The sequence below is a fragment of the Nothobranchius furzeri genome, chromosome 1, assembly GCF_043380555.1.
Source record: "Nothobranchius furzeri strain GRZ-AD chromosome 1, NfurGRZ-RIMD1, whole genome shotgun sequence".
Taxonomy (NCBI): Eukaryota; Metazoa; Chordata; class Actinopteri; order Cyprinodontiformes; family Nothobranchiidae; genus Nothobranchius; species Nothobranchius furzeri.
Window position 1 is genome coordinate 61,939,682 of NC_091741.1, and position 15,417 is coordinate 61,955,098.

At 40.1% G+C, this 15,417-nt stretch overlaps 1 protein-coding gene and 1 long non-coding RNA gene across 4 annotated transcripts in view; both read left to right on the forward strand.

Annotated features, from left to right (window-relative positions):
* Positions 1-15,417, forward strand: part of tafa2 (TAFA chemokine like family member 2) — a 128,736-nt gene that overhangs the window by 84,015 nt on the left and 29,304 nt on the right. For all 3 annotated transcript variants that reach the window (XM_015953753.3, XM_015953770.3, XM_015953762.3), the window contains exon 2: positions 3,526-3,629. In XM_015953753.3, the coding sequence (XP_015809239.1) occupies positions 3,527-3,629 (103 nt within the window). In that variant the 5' untranslated portion in view covers position 3,526. The remainder of the gene's footprint in view (positions 1-3,525; positions 3,630-15,417) is intronic.
* LOC139071696 (uncharacterized) lies at positions 7,107-11,615 on the forward strand. The gene is made up of 2 exons (XR_011521533.1): positions 7,107-7,803; positions 7,974-11,615. It is a non-coding gene; the product is annotated as an uncharacterized lncRNA (long non-coding RNA).

The following is a 15,417-nucleotide window of genomic DNA, read 5'->3' on the forward strand; positions in this document are numbered from 1 at the left end:
TGTGGTTTAGAACATCCTGAGACACCAGCTATTGATAGTGCTCTGCCTTGGACTCTGTCACCAGTGATCCTCTTTCTCACTCATACTCATTGCTATGAATTACAAAATGATGACGAGTCACCATCTGAACCGAAGCTCCAATTCTGAGTTTAAATAGTAACTATAAATCTATTTCCATGGATGACAGCAGCCATAGCAATGATATCAGGTTTATAGTTTGAAGGCCACTTTAGAAAATACTTCAGCCTCACTCCATGACTGTCTCTGTCAACATTTATGTCAGTCTTCCTTCCATGTATGATACATCTCCTCCAACCTTAGATTCATCAGTAAATGTCTTGGGATGAGCAAAAGTGGCCGTATGCTTCATGTGATGGCAAAATTGATGTATCTTCACGGTTGTGTTTAAAAGGATTTTCAGCTCCATTTGAAGTGTTTCTGAAGTTGGTTGAAGTTCTCCACCATTGGTATTTAACTAACTGTACATAGCTTCATAAACAACCTAAATGGACCCACCTCCAAAGTCTGCAGCTGTTGACCTTAAACGGTTCCAGTTTTCAACATTTCACAATTCTTAATGTAAACATTATTTTAAATGCCTTTAACCCTAATTCTAACCCTTGGTAGACAATGTTTTTGTCCATTCATTTTAATGAAGCATTAACTAAAATAAAACCAGTGAAGGTTAATCTTCTTTGAACAGTAACATTACAGCTAAAATCTGAAGTTTTCCACACTTCAAGAATTATTTTAATATGCTTATTTCAGCACAAAAGGAAATTCCTAATGGAAACGCTCCCTGAAAAGAAAGTGCTACATTAGCTTCTTCTGGTGATATTTAAGCTTTTAGATCCTCATTGAATTCCACATAATTAATGTGAAACTAAAGACAAGGTAAAGGCTTAGGAGAAAATTTTAGATGGCAGCAAAACACTTGCTGCACCTGCCATGACCTCATCAGTTCGGAATGGCATAAGGGAATCTACAGCTCTCTCTTCACCACGACAGACTGGTACAAAGCCTGCATCACTGCAGACGCAGCATCAATCCACCTGTTGATCTTGTGCTCCATCTTTCCCTCACTTGTGAACAAGACCCCAAGATACTTAAACTCCTTCACTTGGGGCAGGATCTCATCCCTGACCCGGAGGAGGCATTCTACCATTTTCCAATTTATAAATGTTGCTTTACAACAATTTTTCTTAAATTATGTTGCCAGCAAAAACAAATCTACATCTGATTTTCTGGTCCCATATTTTTCACCAAATAAAATCAGTCAATTAAAATAGAAAATGGAATGTGCGAAAGAAAGTTTAATATTAAACCTTTCAAGGACAGGCACTGAGACACTTCAAAATATAAAGTTTAATCTTTGCATGTTTCCATTTATTTTTTGGGGGGAGATGCAGGAATGCCTGTCCTCTGACCAGAGGGTTGCAGGTTTTTGTCCCACTAAGTCTGTCACTGTCTTTGTGTCCCTGTTAAAGAGACTTCACCCACGTTGCCTGCTGATGTTAGTCAAAATAAGTGTGGAAACACTTGGATTAGAAAAGCCAGTCAGATCTAAGTCACACTGCGATTAGCATTCATGGACTCACCAATCGTTACTCATGACGGGGAAGTAGAAGCTAACTGTTAGCATTAGAAACTCCAAGACATGGCAGAGTCATGCTTCTGCTATCCAATCAGAAATGAGATGTCCAAAAATCGAGAAATAAGACTAAACCCTGCTGTCTTCTGCTTATTTCTGATCTGGCTGACTTCTAGCTCCTGAAACAGGAGCTCTAGAGCTTTTTTCTTCCCCGCAGAGATTCATTCACAGGGCATTCTAGTGATGACTTGGTCTTCAATCCTTCCTGATTCGATTTTTCTTTTTTCAAATGTATTTATTTACTAGAAGTTTTTAGATGTGTTTATAAAGATTTAGGCTTCCAATTAAGAATTCCACAAGTGATCAAATATGGTATAACTCAACCTATAAGGACTTACAAATGTCAGTTTGATAACACAGAAAAATCTACTTCTGGTAACAAACATAAAGAACGTATACTCTGACAGATCACCCAGTACGTTAATATTTTGGCTGCCTCTTTTTAAAAGGCAGGTTTGTTTCATTGGGACAGTTACTGTTCTGTCTTTTTATTGTCAGACTGTTTTTAAAATTCTGTGGATGGGAGAGAATGTAGTTTAGTATCAAACATGTTGGCACAAGTTGGACATCTGAAACTTTAAATAAAGCAAAACACATATGAAGCTGGGATGTGCAATACTCTTCACAATTTTAAAACAAAACCCTGTTGCTTTACTGATTACTTGATGTAAAAGTAACTAAATTACATTACAGTTTACGTCATTAGTGACAATTGGCAGCTGTTGACAAAACCCTGTGAGCTTTACTCATGCTGAACATGTGACGCTACTCACCAACCAATCAAATATGTATATTTAATAAAGAAAATGACAACATAGTAACAGACATACTTGGATAAGTAACTTTAATCTGATTACTGGTTTGGATAGTAAAGCAACAGATTACTAGTTACTGGAAAAGGTGGGTTTTACTTTCGTCTAGCATTCATTGGGAGGAGAGAAAATAGTTTGCCAGCTAATCACAGGGAGGGCAGATGTCTACTCGTACGTCACATGTTCTAGGTTCTAGGTCTTTGGCAGAAAATACAGTTCAGCTGAAAGCCTGATGCACTAGTTTAGGACAACTAAAAATTATTATTTTCCATGCACTGGTCTTCATGAGAACTTTTAGTTTTGTCACATTCCCGTTAAACATGTCCTGTCTTTTCTGTTTTCTCTCAGTAATAAGTCTTCTGTCATACTGGGAGGTACACAATAATCTTGACAAAGGTCATGTTTGCCTGGCAAAAATAAACTTAATTACACAATAATCTGAGATCCCCAATGAGGTTCAGCCAATCTATACATCTATGCATTTGGCTGATAAAAGGCGAGAGGTGGCAAATAAGGCACAAACCCAAGTTGTAACACTGTAAGCCACACGATATCATGCCGTTCCAGTAATGGCCGTAGCGCTCCAGCATCCTTGTCTGAAATCTGATCGTTGCCTGTCAGTTATAACATGATGTACCAGATGGTTTATGCAGTGTGGCCTCGGCTCTGGTGCACTTCATTAGGGAGTTGCTGCGGAGAAATGAATTAACCACTGTGGTGAGCTCGCTCTCCTCACTGCCGTAGATCTTGGTGAAGTTTATTGAAGTGAAGGGTCTTCACCTGCTGCTCATCCCTTTTCTCATTCCCTCCTGAAAAGCACTAAATAGGGATGGATGGTTTAGAACACTGAGGCTACATTTAAAGCTGTTTGTTTTCAAAGGCAGGAGGAACCTTAATAGTGTGGTTGTGTGTTACACAGAGTAAATCAGCCTCCTCTTACTTTTCTTTGTCAAAAAAGCATCTGAAACAGCCAAGAGACCCATTCTCATGCATTTTGATGTAGCAAAAGCATTTCCTGTCTATAACTGTGAATAATTTGCCTTTGTCCTCACTCTTTTCCAGGATGAGTGAGCGATACACGCAGATCAGAAGCAACGGGGCTCTACTTGTTATGGTACTTGTGATCGGTGTCTTGAAGCTGTCCGCACCAACAGAAGGAATGACAGGTGAGTCCACAGAAACAAACCAACCTGCTGGTTTTATTGCTTTTCAGAAAAAGTTATGAGTGCCATTCATCAAAATCTGGACACTTCCTCCAATAAAAATGTGTCAGTAAGGTTGGATAACACAGCTGAAATCAGTTCCCTTTCTTGTCTATCACTGAACTTCCAGCATTCTTGTGGCTCATTTTAGTCCCATAGAAATCAATTTAAATAAATAACAAATAAAACTGCATTTAAGGAGCGTCTCAGTAAAAAAAAATAAAAAATTTTGAATGTCTACAGCGGTGGCCAAAAACATTGCTCATAACGAAGTTTGAAGCTTCAGTTTTTACATTGATGGTTTTCATAAACTCCGTAACATCATGAGAAATGATATGAATATGAATATGTCATTACAAAAGCCCTCTTTTTTCAAGAAGGCATTCAAGCTGTTATAGCAAATAAAAATATTATTTTCTATGTCTCTAAACAACCTTCTAACATAATATAGCTATACATATTTTGTTGAGATTAAAAATAACTAAAGAAATGATAAAGTGGTTTTCTAGCAACTGTCTAAAAACCTCCACCAGTAACACGTTTCGCTGCAAAAGCACATATTGAACCTTCTGGTTGTCAGTCTGGCCGAACCACCGCATTTCCCTGGGTCCTCCACTCATTATGCACTTGCGCATTGCGCAGATACGTGGAAAAGAAACCTCCACCAACATCAGCACAACTCTGAAGATGGTTATAGCAATTAGCCAAAACATTAGCAAAACAAGGTAAAGAACTCTTGTTTTCTGTGCTTTAAAAGAACCAAGCAAGACAAATTCTATGATCGTGTTTGTGTTCAAAAGCCTAGCTTGTTCTGTAGATTTGCCTTAAAGGCTTTAAAGCACCAATAAAATAAAATAAAATAAATAAAATAAATTAAAATAAAAATAAAAAACCACCATGTGGTCCATCTCCTAATCCAGAAATAGTCCATCAGGCCTGTGTCCCACCAACAATAACATTAAACATTCATTTGATTTGCTTTTCAGCAAGTGAGTGGACTCACTCACAGTTTAGCCGTAGAACAGCAATAAATAAAGAACGGTACCTAAACATCCTCCTAGAGGCACTCCTCCCAACCATCCAAGAACAGTTTGAAGATGAACAATGTCTTTTCCTGAATAATAGAGCACCGGAGCATACGACCAATGTCAGAACTGAGTGTCTCAAGGAGCAAAGTATCAAGAGGCAGAAAAAAATGCATAAATTATGACAAACTCCAAGCACTGTATAAAGAAATAGATGTCATAAATTGGAATTTTGGATTAGAAGTTGATTGACATCATGCCAGAGTGAACTGCAGAAGTCTAGAAAAGAAAGATCATATTGATATTTGGTATTAGCTTAGTTAATAGGGGTATAAATATCCCTCTGAAATTCCCAGAATTCCACTTCAGTAACTGTAGAAAAATCAAGCAGAAAGATCAAAACACAGGAAAGAGCACTTTTTGTGGAGACCAATATTAAAATCCTTTTAAAATCCATCCATTCTTTTCCGCTTATCCGGGTTAGGTCATGGGGGCAGCAGCCTAATCAGGGAGGCCCAGACATCCCTCTCCCCAGCTTCTTGGACCCGCTCCTCTGGTGGAATCCTAAAGTGTTCCCTGGCCAGCTGTGAGACATGTCCTGGGTCTTCCTTTACACTTTCTCCTGGTTGGATGTGCCCAGAAAATCTCACCAGGGAGGCGTTTAGGAGGCACTCTAACTAGATGCCCAAACCACCTCAACTGGCTCCTCTCGATGTGAAGGAGCAGTGGATCTACTCCGAGTCCATCCTGGATGACCGAGCTTCTCACCCTATCTCTAAGGAAGAGCTCAGACACCCTGCAGAGAAAACTAATTTCAGCTGCTTGTATCCGCGATCTTGTTCTTTCGGTTGACACTCAATGCTCGTGACCATAGATCAAGCTAGCAACGTAGATGCATCTCGGTAAATCGAGAGCTTTGCCTTCTAAAAAACATTATCTATTGTTGTGTATTGAAGTGTTTAATGATGTGTTTAAATCCTTTTCAGAAAAAGCTTCTCCAGCATCCAGCTGTTGGGAGGAGTTTTCTCTCTGACTTATTTAAAGTTTTGAGTGCATCACAGCCATAAAGGCTGTGTGAAGTTAAGCATGAAGTAAAAACTTTACTCATCCAAATTTAGTTGAATGGTTCACTCTCATATAGTTCCTTTTTATAACAAAAACTCCTTATCTAAGTTCTGCAAAGCCCTAACAACTTACTTCTTATTCACACAGACTAACTCAGAGCCTTTTCACCCATTAATTTCTATGTGTTGTTTTTTTGTGGTTGTCCTTATGTTGTTTTTCATTCCTTCTCAAATAATGATTCATACTCTTCCTCTTGACTGATTTCTTTATGTTCATATTTAAATATCTATTTTTCCTTTTTGTGATCGTCATTCTCTTTGCAAACGCAGTCCAGTAGACACCCACTGAACCCATAAAGAATTATTTAATTTGCCCAAAAGCAAGTTGATGCACATATTAGAGGTGGAAAACAGTTCCACGCTGGGTTTAACGGTGCTTGGTTTAGTTCGTACTATGACGTTTCCGTAACTAGAACCAAACCCTAACAGTTTTTTCTAATGATTGAAACAGCAAAGAGATGCTCCACAACGTCTCTTAAAGGCATAAACATTGTTGTAGGAAGCTGCTCGTCCCTGTGGCTAATAAAAAAAAGCTGATTATTCTCTGCAGGCACAAGAGTCAAATAGGGATGTTAGAGAATATGAAAACAATGATAATCATTATTTGGTCCATTTTGAAATTATGATTATTTAATGTGATTTCCTGTTGAGCTGGGAAAAATCGAGTTTAGGGCTGCAACAACAAATCGATAAATTTGATGAAAATCGATTACTAAAGTGTTGGCAACGAATTGCGTCATCGATTCGTTGTGTCACACAACTCTTCAAAAAGCCCCCCCCCCCCCCCCCCCCCCCACACCCTTCCCGCCCGCCCGCCGTTGCGCGTGGACCGGAGCAAGTCAGATCAGCTCGAGGGAGAGCCGGCAGGTGTTTGGAAGAGGAACATGGCAGAAGCAGCGAGACCCAAAAAAGTAAAAACTTCTAAAGTTTGGGAGCATGTTCAGTTAAATCAGGCGAAGACATTTGTTACCTGCAACGTTTGTAGGTCAGGCTTAGCATGGCACGGGAGTACTACAGTGATGATACAGCATCTTTAACGCAAGCATGTCTGAATCATCAGCGAGTAAGGAGAGACCTCTGTGTCCGGGTAAGTTGAAAACTTTTCAAAAGTGATTCACCCAAGCCCCGGATTACACAGGCTAGACATGCCCTAAGCTCGTAAAAAAAAGTCTATAAAATTGTAAGCACGACACAATTGAATAAGCGGGGGGGTGGGGGTGTGTGTGGGGGGGTGGGGGGGTGGGGGGTGGGTGGACTCGCGCTGCTGCGAACTGGTTCCGCCGCCACATTCCCGCAGAAACTGGTTGATCACACCGGGGCCAGACTACTAGCATGTGGTTTTACAACCACAACAGGCCCGGAGTGGCTAATCGGGAGGGTCTGGAGAATTCCCGGTGGGCCGCGCGATGTTTGGGCCGCATGGGCCGGTGCTCTCGTTTTTGTTTTTTATCATTTTATTTTTATTTTTTGGTGCCGGTGTTCAGTCATGGCACTGAGGCCGCCGGGCTGATCTCATACGCTCCTCCCGGCTGTCTCTACCTGCAGGCTGCAGCTCGTTTTTTTTCTTTTTGCCCAATATGCGCCTGTGCGCACCACGTGACCTCGCAGTTGACGGAAAGATGGAAAGTAGAAAGAGCAAGGGTGGCGCGGAGAAGGCAAGAATTAAAAAGAGGAAAGCGCTGGAAACAGATGCAGCTAAATGTGCAAAAATGAGCACCTTTTTTTCTCAAACAAGCTTGCGGTCTTTAACTTCAAATGAAGATAAAACGGGTAAGGCAAGTCAAGATGTTAAACTTTACCGGCTGCAAATCACCATTCAAGTTAATTAAGCATCAATAATGAATTATATGGCGTCATGACATAACGTTATGTAATATAGTCAACAGTATGATGTGACTGATGCCACCAAACTGTCTTGTAGCCCACAAGATCCAGTAGGCCTAATAAGCACCAGGCAGAAACCCACCATTCCAGAGTGGACATGTACAGGTAGGATTACTTATTGAGTCAGTGAACTGAATATTATTAAAATTTATATGATGAAAACTATCCTGGCTCTATATGAAAGTGTTCTAAAATGCTAGATGATTCAGCATTGATCAGAAAGCGTGTAAAAAGGAAAATGAATGCTGAATTGTGACAATTTTCACACAATGTAGTGTCAGAAGAAGAGCCAGGAGCCAGCAGTGAGGGTATTGCTCCTGTTGGGATAGAAGGTGAGCCAACTCATGTGCAAACAAGCAAACATCAGTTTCATTATAATAATTTTAATGTCCAAATAATAGTAGTGACCTGTTGTATTTTTATTAGTAAATGCACAAAGCCCACAACAGATAGTTATTAGAATGAAAGTAAAATGAAATAAGCCTGCATATTTTGCCATAGAAATATTTTAATTGGTTACAAAAAATGTGTTTTCCATATCAAATGTGCTAAAGCTTTACAGATGATTATTTTAATTGTGTGCAGGTGAGTCTAGGGAAACTGGAAAAAGTGTGAAAGGGAGTGCTGAGTCATTTCATTTTAAAGGTTTGAAAATCTCAGAACAGCTGTTTGAACAGAAGGTAGATTGTTATATTGTTAGAGAATGTGTTGTAAAGAACAATGTTGGAGATGTGCACTGATGTTCAAATAAACCTACATTGTAAAGCAACTCTTTCTTGCACTGAATTACAAGGCTTTACCGAGTAGTGTGCTTTTGTAGACTATACATATAAAGTTCTAACATGATTTTAATAATAATTCATTAAGTGGGCCGGTCTGGGGTCTGAAACTCCAGGGCTGAAAATGTGTCCCACTCCGGCCCTGAACCACAATGTCCTTGGAAGCAAAAACGCTTTTAAAAGGGAGGGAGGAGTCCTAACTGTTGCTGCAGGCGTGTTGTGTGAGAGTGCAGTTATATACTGGTTAATATATTTTTGGGTTCAGTTGCTTTCATGTGGCCTAATGTGAGTCTATTTGGGATCATTGGAATGATCAGCAGCATTTCTTGATGTGACTTTATGGCAGTTGCCCAGGGCATCATCGCAAGGAGGATGGCATTCATTTACTTTTGTTTTATTTGGTATTTTTTCAGTCATTTTTGGAAATAGTGATTAATTTTGATTAATTCACAGCCTATGTTTAATTACATTTAAAATTTGTTGTTTGACATCCTCAATTATAATAAATGTCTACAGATGAGATAAACAAAACAGATGAGAATTGCTGTTTAACTTGGACCAAGCATTTTTGGTCACAGATAGATGTAGCTTAGGGTCTCTGTCTATACACCTTATAAGACAATTTAGGTGATGGCATGTTGTTTTTCTGCTATTGAACTGTTTTCTAATAATGTTGTGTTTAATAAAGTGAAGGAAGGAGAGAAATAACGTTTCACTAGCAGTTTTTAAAAATGTCCCCATGTAATCTGATTAATCAATTAATCGTGTTGAGACCCGATCCGATTCATCGATTATCCAAATAATCGTTTGTTGCAGCCCTAATCGAGTTGACACTTTAATGAGACTTGATTCATTGATTTATGTCAGCAGGTGGCAGACCTGAGCAGTTTGGTGATTAAAACTTTCAAGATCCTTCCATCACTTCAGTCAGTCACATTAATATCAGACTAATTAGGCAACAGGCTGCATTTTTTAAAAAGATTCACCCCAACATTTGTTTGCTGTATTTTGATTCATGAGGACTCTTTACTACAGTTACAACCTGACTCATTTGGTCACAATGTAAAACAGAGACTGAATCAAGTTGTTGGAATTCGCTGGACGTTTTTTTTCATGTTTTTTTTCCACCGAGTCAACAAGAAAACAGAGGAGCCCTTGTAGAGATCTGCCATAAACTTCACTAAACTGGTGCTTTGCTTGCATCCATAGGTGCAGACACTTGGTGCAATCAAGGTCTACAAAACAACCTGGCCAATGCAAAGGCCTAATGCCCACACACACACACTCACCCTTGCACCCACAATAGTGTGGACATCCTTTGCCTGTGGGACAAAAAGCTGAAGTGCCTTTTCTGAAAATATGTATTTTAAAATGAAAATAGTTCATTTCAGGATGTTGAATTGATGCTCAAAGCAGCAATGAATGTAAAATAACTTGTTTGGTTGTTTATTTGAAAATTGTTAATAAAGATCTTGTAAGGTCAAGCTCCTCCATATATCACTGAACTGTTAAAGTCTAAAGCTTGGTTTATGCTTGACGCATTCACTTTCCGCGCAGTGATGCGGCTCGCTGCTGGAACGCGCTTCACAACTCGCAGCGTTTATGGTTTGTGCGGCTTGTCTCTGCGGTGAGCCAATATTCTCCCAAACTGAACGGGGCAGCATGGAGCTCTACAGCATGCACCCAACACTACACCATAGTAGAAGTAGAAATCACTGTTTACAACATGGCATTCCAGCATTTTTAACAGCGTCCTCGTCTTTTCCGACAGTGCGAGCTATTTCTCTCCAAGAATTATTAACAACATGTTGATCACGGTGATCTGAGAGCTGAATCATACAAATGACTGTATTTACGAACCTCTGCCGTGCCGGTCCGCCATGTTTTTCCGCGTCCGACCGTCCGCGTGGTTAGAAATTTTCCGAGGTGCGCGTTGCGGAAATCTTGGGCCGTGCGGAGACGCGGTGGAGGGGCGTGGTTGTTAAAATGACGCAAAATGACGCAACTTATCCGCGCGGAGCCGTGCGGACCTCGCGGACGCGTCAAGCATAAACCAACCTTTATGCTCCAACCCAACAAAATAAACACAGAATAAAAATGAAACTTGTATTTTTCTGCTAAGTCACAGACAACAAAAACACTTTTTAAGGTGGTCCCCATAGTTTTTTTGTTCTGAGGCTGTGAGGTCATCAAGATGATATTTGTCCAAATGACTGTTATAAATTCCCAACAACACATCCAATAGCATACTCAACACATAAGCGTTATAGCTCTGCATGTCTGTGGAAAGTTTTTATTTAAAGCAGCTTTCGTGAATTTACAGAACAAGCTAGGTTTTAACCGCAAACGCGATCACGGAACACTTACCTGCGAGACCGGAGGAAGCAAGGTATTTCTAAACACCAGTCACCATTTTATAGGTCCAAATGTTTCTTGTCTGTGACTTCAATTGGTGGTTTTCTTTTTGGGACTTATTTTGGGGTAGTTTGTTCTAAGTTGTGTAAAGTGGGAGCAGCTGGCTGTTTCTCCTTTTCTGATTTTATTGAGCAGAGAACCTCTCAGTGCGGAAGTGCTGCGGTTCAGCCGGACCGACAGTCAGATGGTCCAATAGTTGCTTTCGGTCCGTAATCATGGGAGATGTACCTAAACTCAGAATAAAACTTCTACTAAATTATACATTGCAGTGATTCTTCTTCACCGGACATCTTCTTGATCAAATTGGTGTTGGACGTTTAGAATCTGACCTCTAAACTAAACTAGTCTAATGCCTGCAGGAACCACCTGTCCTGAAATTCAACGTCCATGGTGGGGAATTTCTAAGCAAAATTAAAAGGCTGAAGATTGTTGAAGGAGGCCTTGAACATGAGAGAAATGAAATACATTTGACAGTTCATGCTAAATATTTTCTAAATGCCAACGGCTCTCAGATGGGGCCCAGGCGGTGCAGACGCAGTGTGCAGTTTTTCACTTACGGTGCTTTACGTGCCGTTGTTAATGTTAAAATGATGCATGACCTCGATGTCTGACTTGTATCTGGTGTTGCATGCACCAAAGGTTATTGCTTGCTCTGCACCTTCCACTTTCTGCAGTTTGTAATAAAAATGACTTATGCTGTGTGTAGCATAGGAAGCATCTGGCCCAAAAAAAAAAAAAAAGGAAAATAAAGAGCATCAGGGCTTGCACCCTTGAAAAAGCCGTAACTAACAAGGAGATGCTGCCATGTTTCTGTTAAACATAACAAATCAAGCATGTTCTCAGTTTCATGGACTTGGTCTTAAGCCTGTATCAGCACATTCCTGCGCTGCGTTTTCAATGTTTTGAAAGCTTAAATGAAATAGTAGTCAACAGAAAAGTTCCCCATAGGGTGGTAGGTTCAGCTGCACACCTATAATACACCTATAACCTATAATATAATATAGTGGAATGATTACATTATCATTCATAACAATAAGACAAATGTGGATCTCTGAAACATGAAAATAGTTCACTCTAAAATGTTTCGCTTTAGTCCTTTTTATAAACTGCATCTTTTAGGTGATTCATTAGAGGTTTAACTGTTTTCCAAATTACTTTTTACTTTTGGGAAATGAAGTTCACATCACAGACAATCACCACTCAAATGAAAAAGTAGGAACAGAGCTTCTATGGATTTGTTTTAACTGCTGCATGAGTAAAAGGTAAAGAAACACATCACCAAAAGCTGTGATGTTAAAGGGGCTCGAACATCAGCTTGTTTGTTTTGAATCAGGAAAATTCTGATGGTCGTCTGACCCACGGTGGTGAGCAAGGCTGCGGGAGGTGGTTGTATGGCAAAACAAAAGGGTCATACTTTGAATGCAGTAAAACACCCTCTGGTGACTGATAATCTTAAATACAGCACCAAGCATTTTATAGGTGCCACCAGTATTCCTACTTTACAAAAGCATTTTGCATTTACTTTTGTTTGTCTGCAAAGCCTGACTCTGAACCTAAAGCTGACCTGGCATATGTGTACCACTATGAGCTGCTTTAGTATGATATCCTATAGAAACATTTCTGGTTGTTAGATAAATTGCATTATTGGGTATTTTTACACATTGTCACCATGTCCTCAGCTAAACTCAACGGATGTTGTGATTTGTAAGTTTGCATGATTATTTCTTGCCACTGAGGATTGGATGTATGTTAGACTTTTGTCTTAAATACTGCAAACGTGTTCCTGAATGGGCCCTGCCCTAGAGAGAACTGATTCTTTCTGAAGGTAAGATACTGACTGCTTATAAGTACTGATATGTTTGAAAATAGCAGGGTTATTAACGTAATACAGTACACTCATTTTCATGGCAGCAGAGCCCCAAATTGAGTGAAATTCTCAAAGCAGAGAGCAGAAAGGAGATTAGCCGTCATGCTACTGGGGGTAATATTCCTGCAACTCATTGTGATCAAGTTACAAGGAGCAGCTTTCAAAGCAAATAACACAAGTGACAGTGAAGGACGCAAGTAAAATACTTTTATAAATAGAAGCAGAGAATTAGTGTATCCAGCAGCAGTGGATGATCTAGGACATGTCTCATCATTTCTCAAATAGGTTTTTGTAGGACAAAGACAGTTGAATGAAGATTTGCAATAAACAAAATAGAATTATAGCATTAAACTTGCACCTTTCTTTTTTGTGAGCGAACGATGAAAACCAACCTAAAGATAAAGGACTATTCATTCATTGATTGATTTGAAACTGTCCTGCCATTTCAGGAATAAGACATGGACCACACAGTCTGTCATTAGCAGCATGTGCATCAGAGAACTGAGAACCTTGTATTTAAGCATTTGCTGGAAAATTAATTTTGGTGCAAACAAACTAGACAAACTGCACATAGTAAATGGTTAAATGGCCTGTATTTTTATAGCACCTTCTTAGGATTTTACACCCATTCACACACTGGTCAACGATGTAGCCACAGCTGCCCTGGGGTGCACTGGCAGAGGCAAGGCCTGCCGAACACAGGCGTCACTGGTCGCTTTGACCACCACCAGCAGGCAAGGCGGGTTAAGTGTCTTGCCCAAGGACACAAAAGCAGCATTCTCTGGTCAGAGCCCGGATCGAACCTGCAGCCTTCTGATCACCGGACAACCCGCTCTACCTCCTAAGCTACTGCTCATTTAAAAATCGTATTTCAAAAACAGAGAAGAGAAAGCTAAAGATCATTTCTGACCTGATGTTGTGGGTAAAGACTCTGAGTCTCAAAACTAAAGACCCGCCATGAGGGTGCTGGTGGGGTTCTTATAAATCAGAAACCTGCAGCTTTGGAGCCCCGAGTGGTTCTTTGGATCTTCCACAAAGTTATTTAATATCTTATTTCTTTTGTATCATTGCAACACCACCTAAAATAAATAAATAAATAGATATTTTACTGTATAATCCAACTGATAGGTTATGAACAGATCGCGCCTTAAAAGGGAGGATTTGCTGATTTCCCAAATGGAAAAACCTGCTCAACTGATGCTAATTCCTTTAAAAACATTTTCAGATTGTCACAATAAATTCCATCGTTTTAGTTTCAAACACGATCACTTTTGTTTCATGTGTCCTTCATGTCTTACCGAGAGACCCGGTTGCTTACAGAAGAGCTCCAAACCAACTGTCAAAAGTTGCTCAGCAAAAACAGTTTTATCTCTGTTAAAGGTAGACGTCTAGCTTTCTGTCATTCCTATCGTCAGCTATTCATAACTTCCCCTCGCCACCTCCCAAACTTGCCTCAAAGTTTTCACGCATGGATGCTTTTTATTTTGTGCCATCGCTGAGGGAGATAGTGACAGCGAGACGGCGAGGGTGACAGTAAAATGGAGGTGGGGGCGGGATGGAAGGGGTGGCAACACGATATGACCACATTCCCCGGATGAGATCACACTGAGAATATTACAGATGAAATGCGTGTTTAACCACCAGGACTCTGCATGCCATTATTTAGATTTTATGTCGTCACGTTTCTCTTATAAAAGAGACAACAGCAGCTCCGTGTTCGGGCGTGATGCCTGGTCTCCACCACGGTAAGGACGCAGCAGGTATTAAAACAAGCTCTGGATTTATGGAAATGTAGCGGCTCGTGAGTGAGAAGCTTGCTTCTGTATTTGCTGCTGGTGGCGGTAATCCAGGCAGGCATCCAAGTAGAACTCTGAATCTAGTCAAACACCCCGGCCTCTCAGTGTGAAACAGCTGGCAGCGATCCTCCTTGAAGCGTCTGAGGCAGTTGGGCTGCTGCGTGTTTGTCTTCCTGTATTTCTCCGTGTTTGGCAGGCAGCTTGAGTCCTGCTAATGTTGGCTGACTACCTGCATTATTTTTGATGTACAAAGAAGAGCGGGTGGGATTTGTAAGAGCAGACGTGCTTTTAGGAGTGGGAAATTTTTGCATAATCAGAAGAGATTTTTTTCCCTGACCATTCATTTATCACCAATACTCTCCGAAAAGCAGAAACCATGGAAAATTGATCTGATCACAGATCAGAAAAAGCATGTTGCAAGGCATTTTAAACCCTTGATAGGGTTGTGCAGTCAAGCAAATTAGTGTTTTAATTTAGATTCCAGCTTTTGAAAACCACAAAACATACTTAGTTGATGAGGATTGATTATTAAAATGATTTAGTCACATTCTGCTGCATGTTTGCTCTCATTTTGTTGTGCCCCCTGACTGATGAACTTTGACCCCACGTTTGCTCTGCCAGTGTGGATGAGACAGGCTCCCTCACTCAGAATGGGCAAGTCCTAATAGAAAACACATTTTTATAGTTTAGCTTTCAAGGCTAAAGTGAAACAAACATTCATTCTTCTATCGTCTTTTACTGTTTTTATTCCCTTCTATTTGGTTTTATTATTTTACGGTGTCAAACGTATATGGTTACGTTTTACTGTGGTGTTTTCGCGTCTCCCAAATGGACATGTGAAAGTGTTTTAGTAATAAAACTG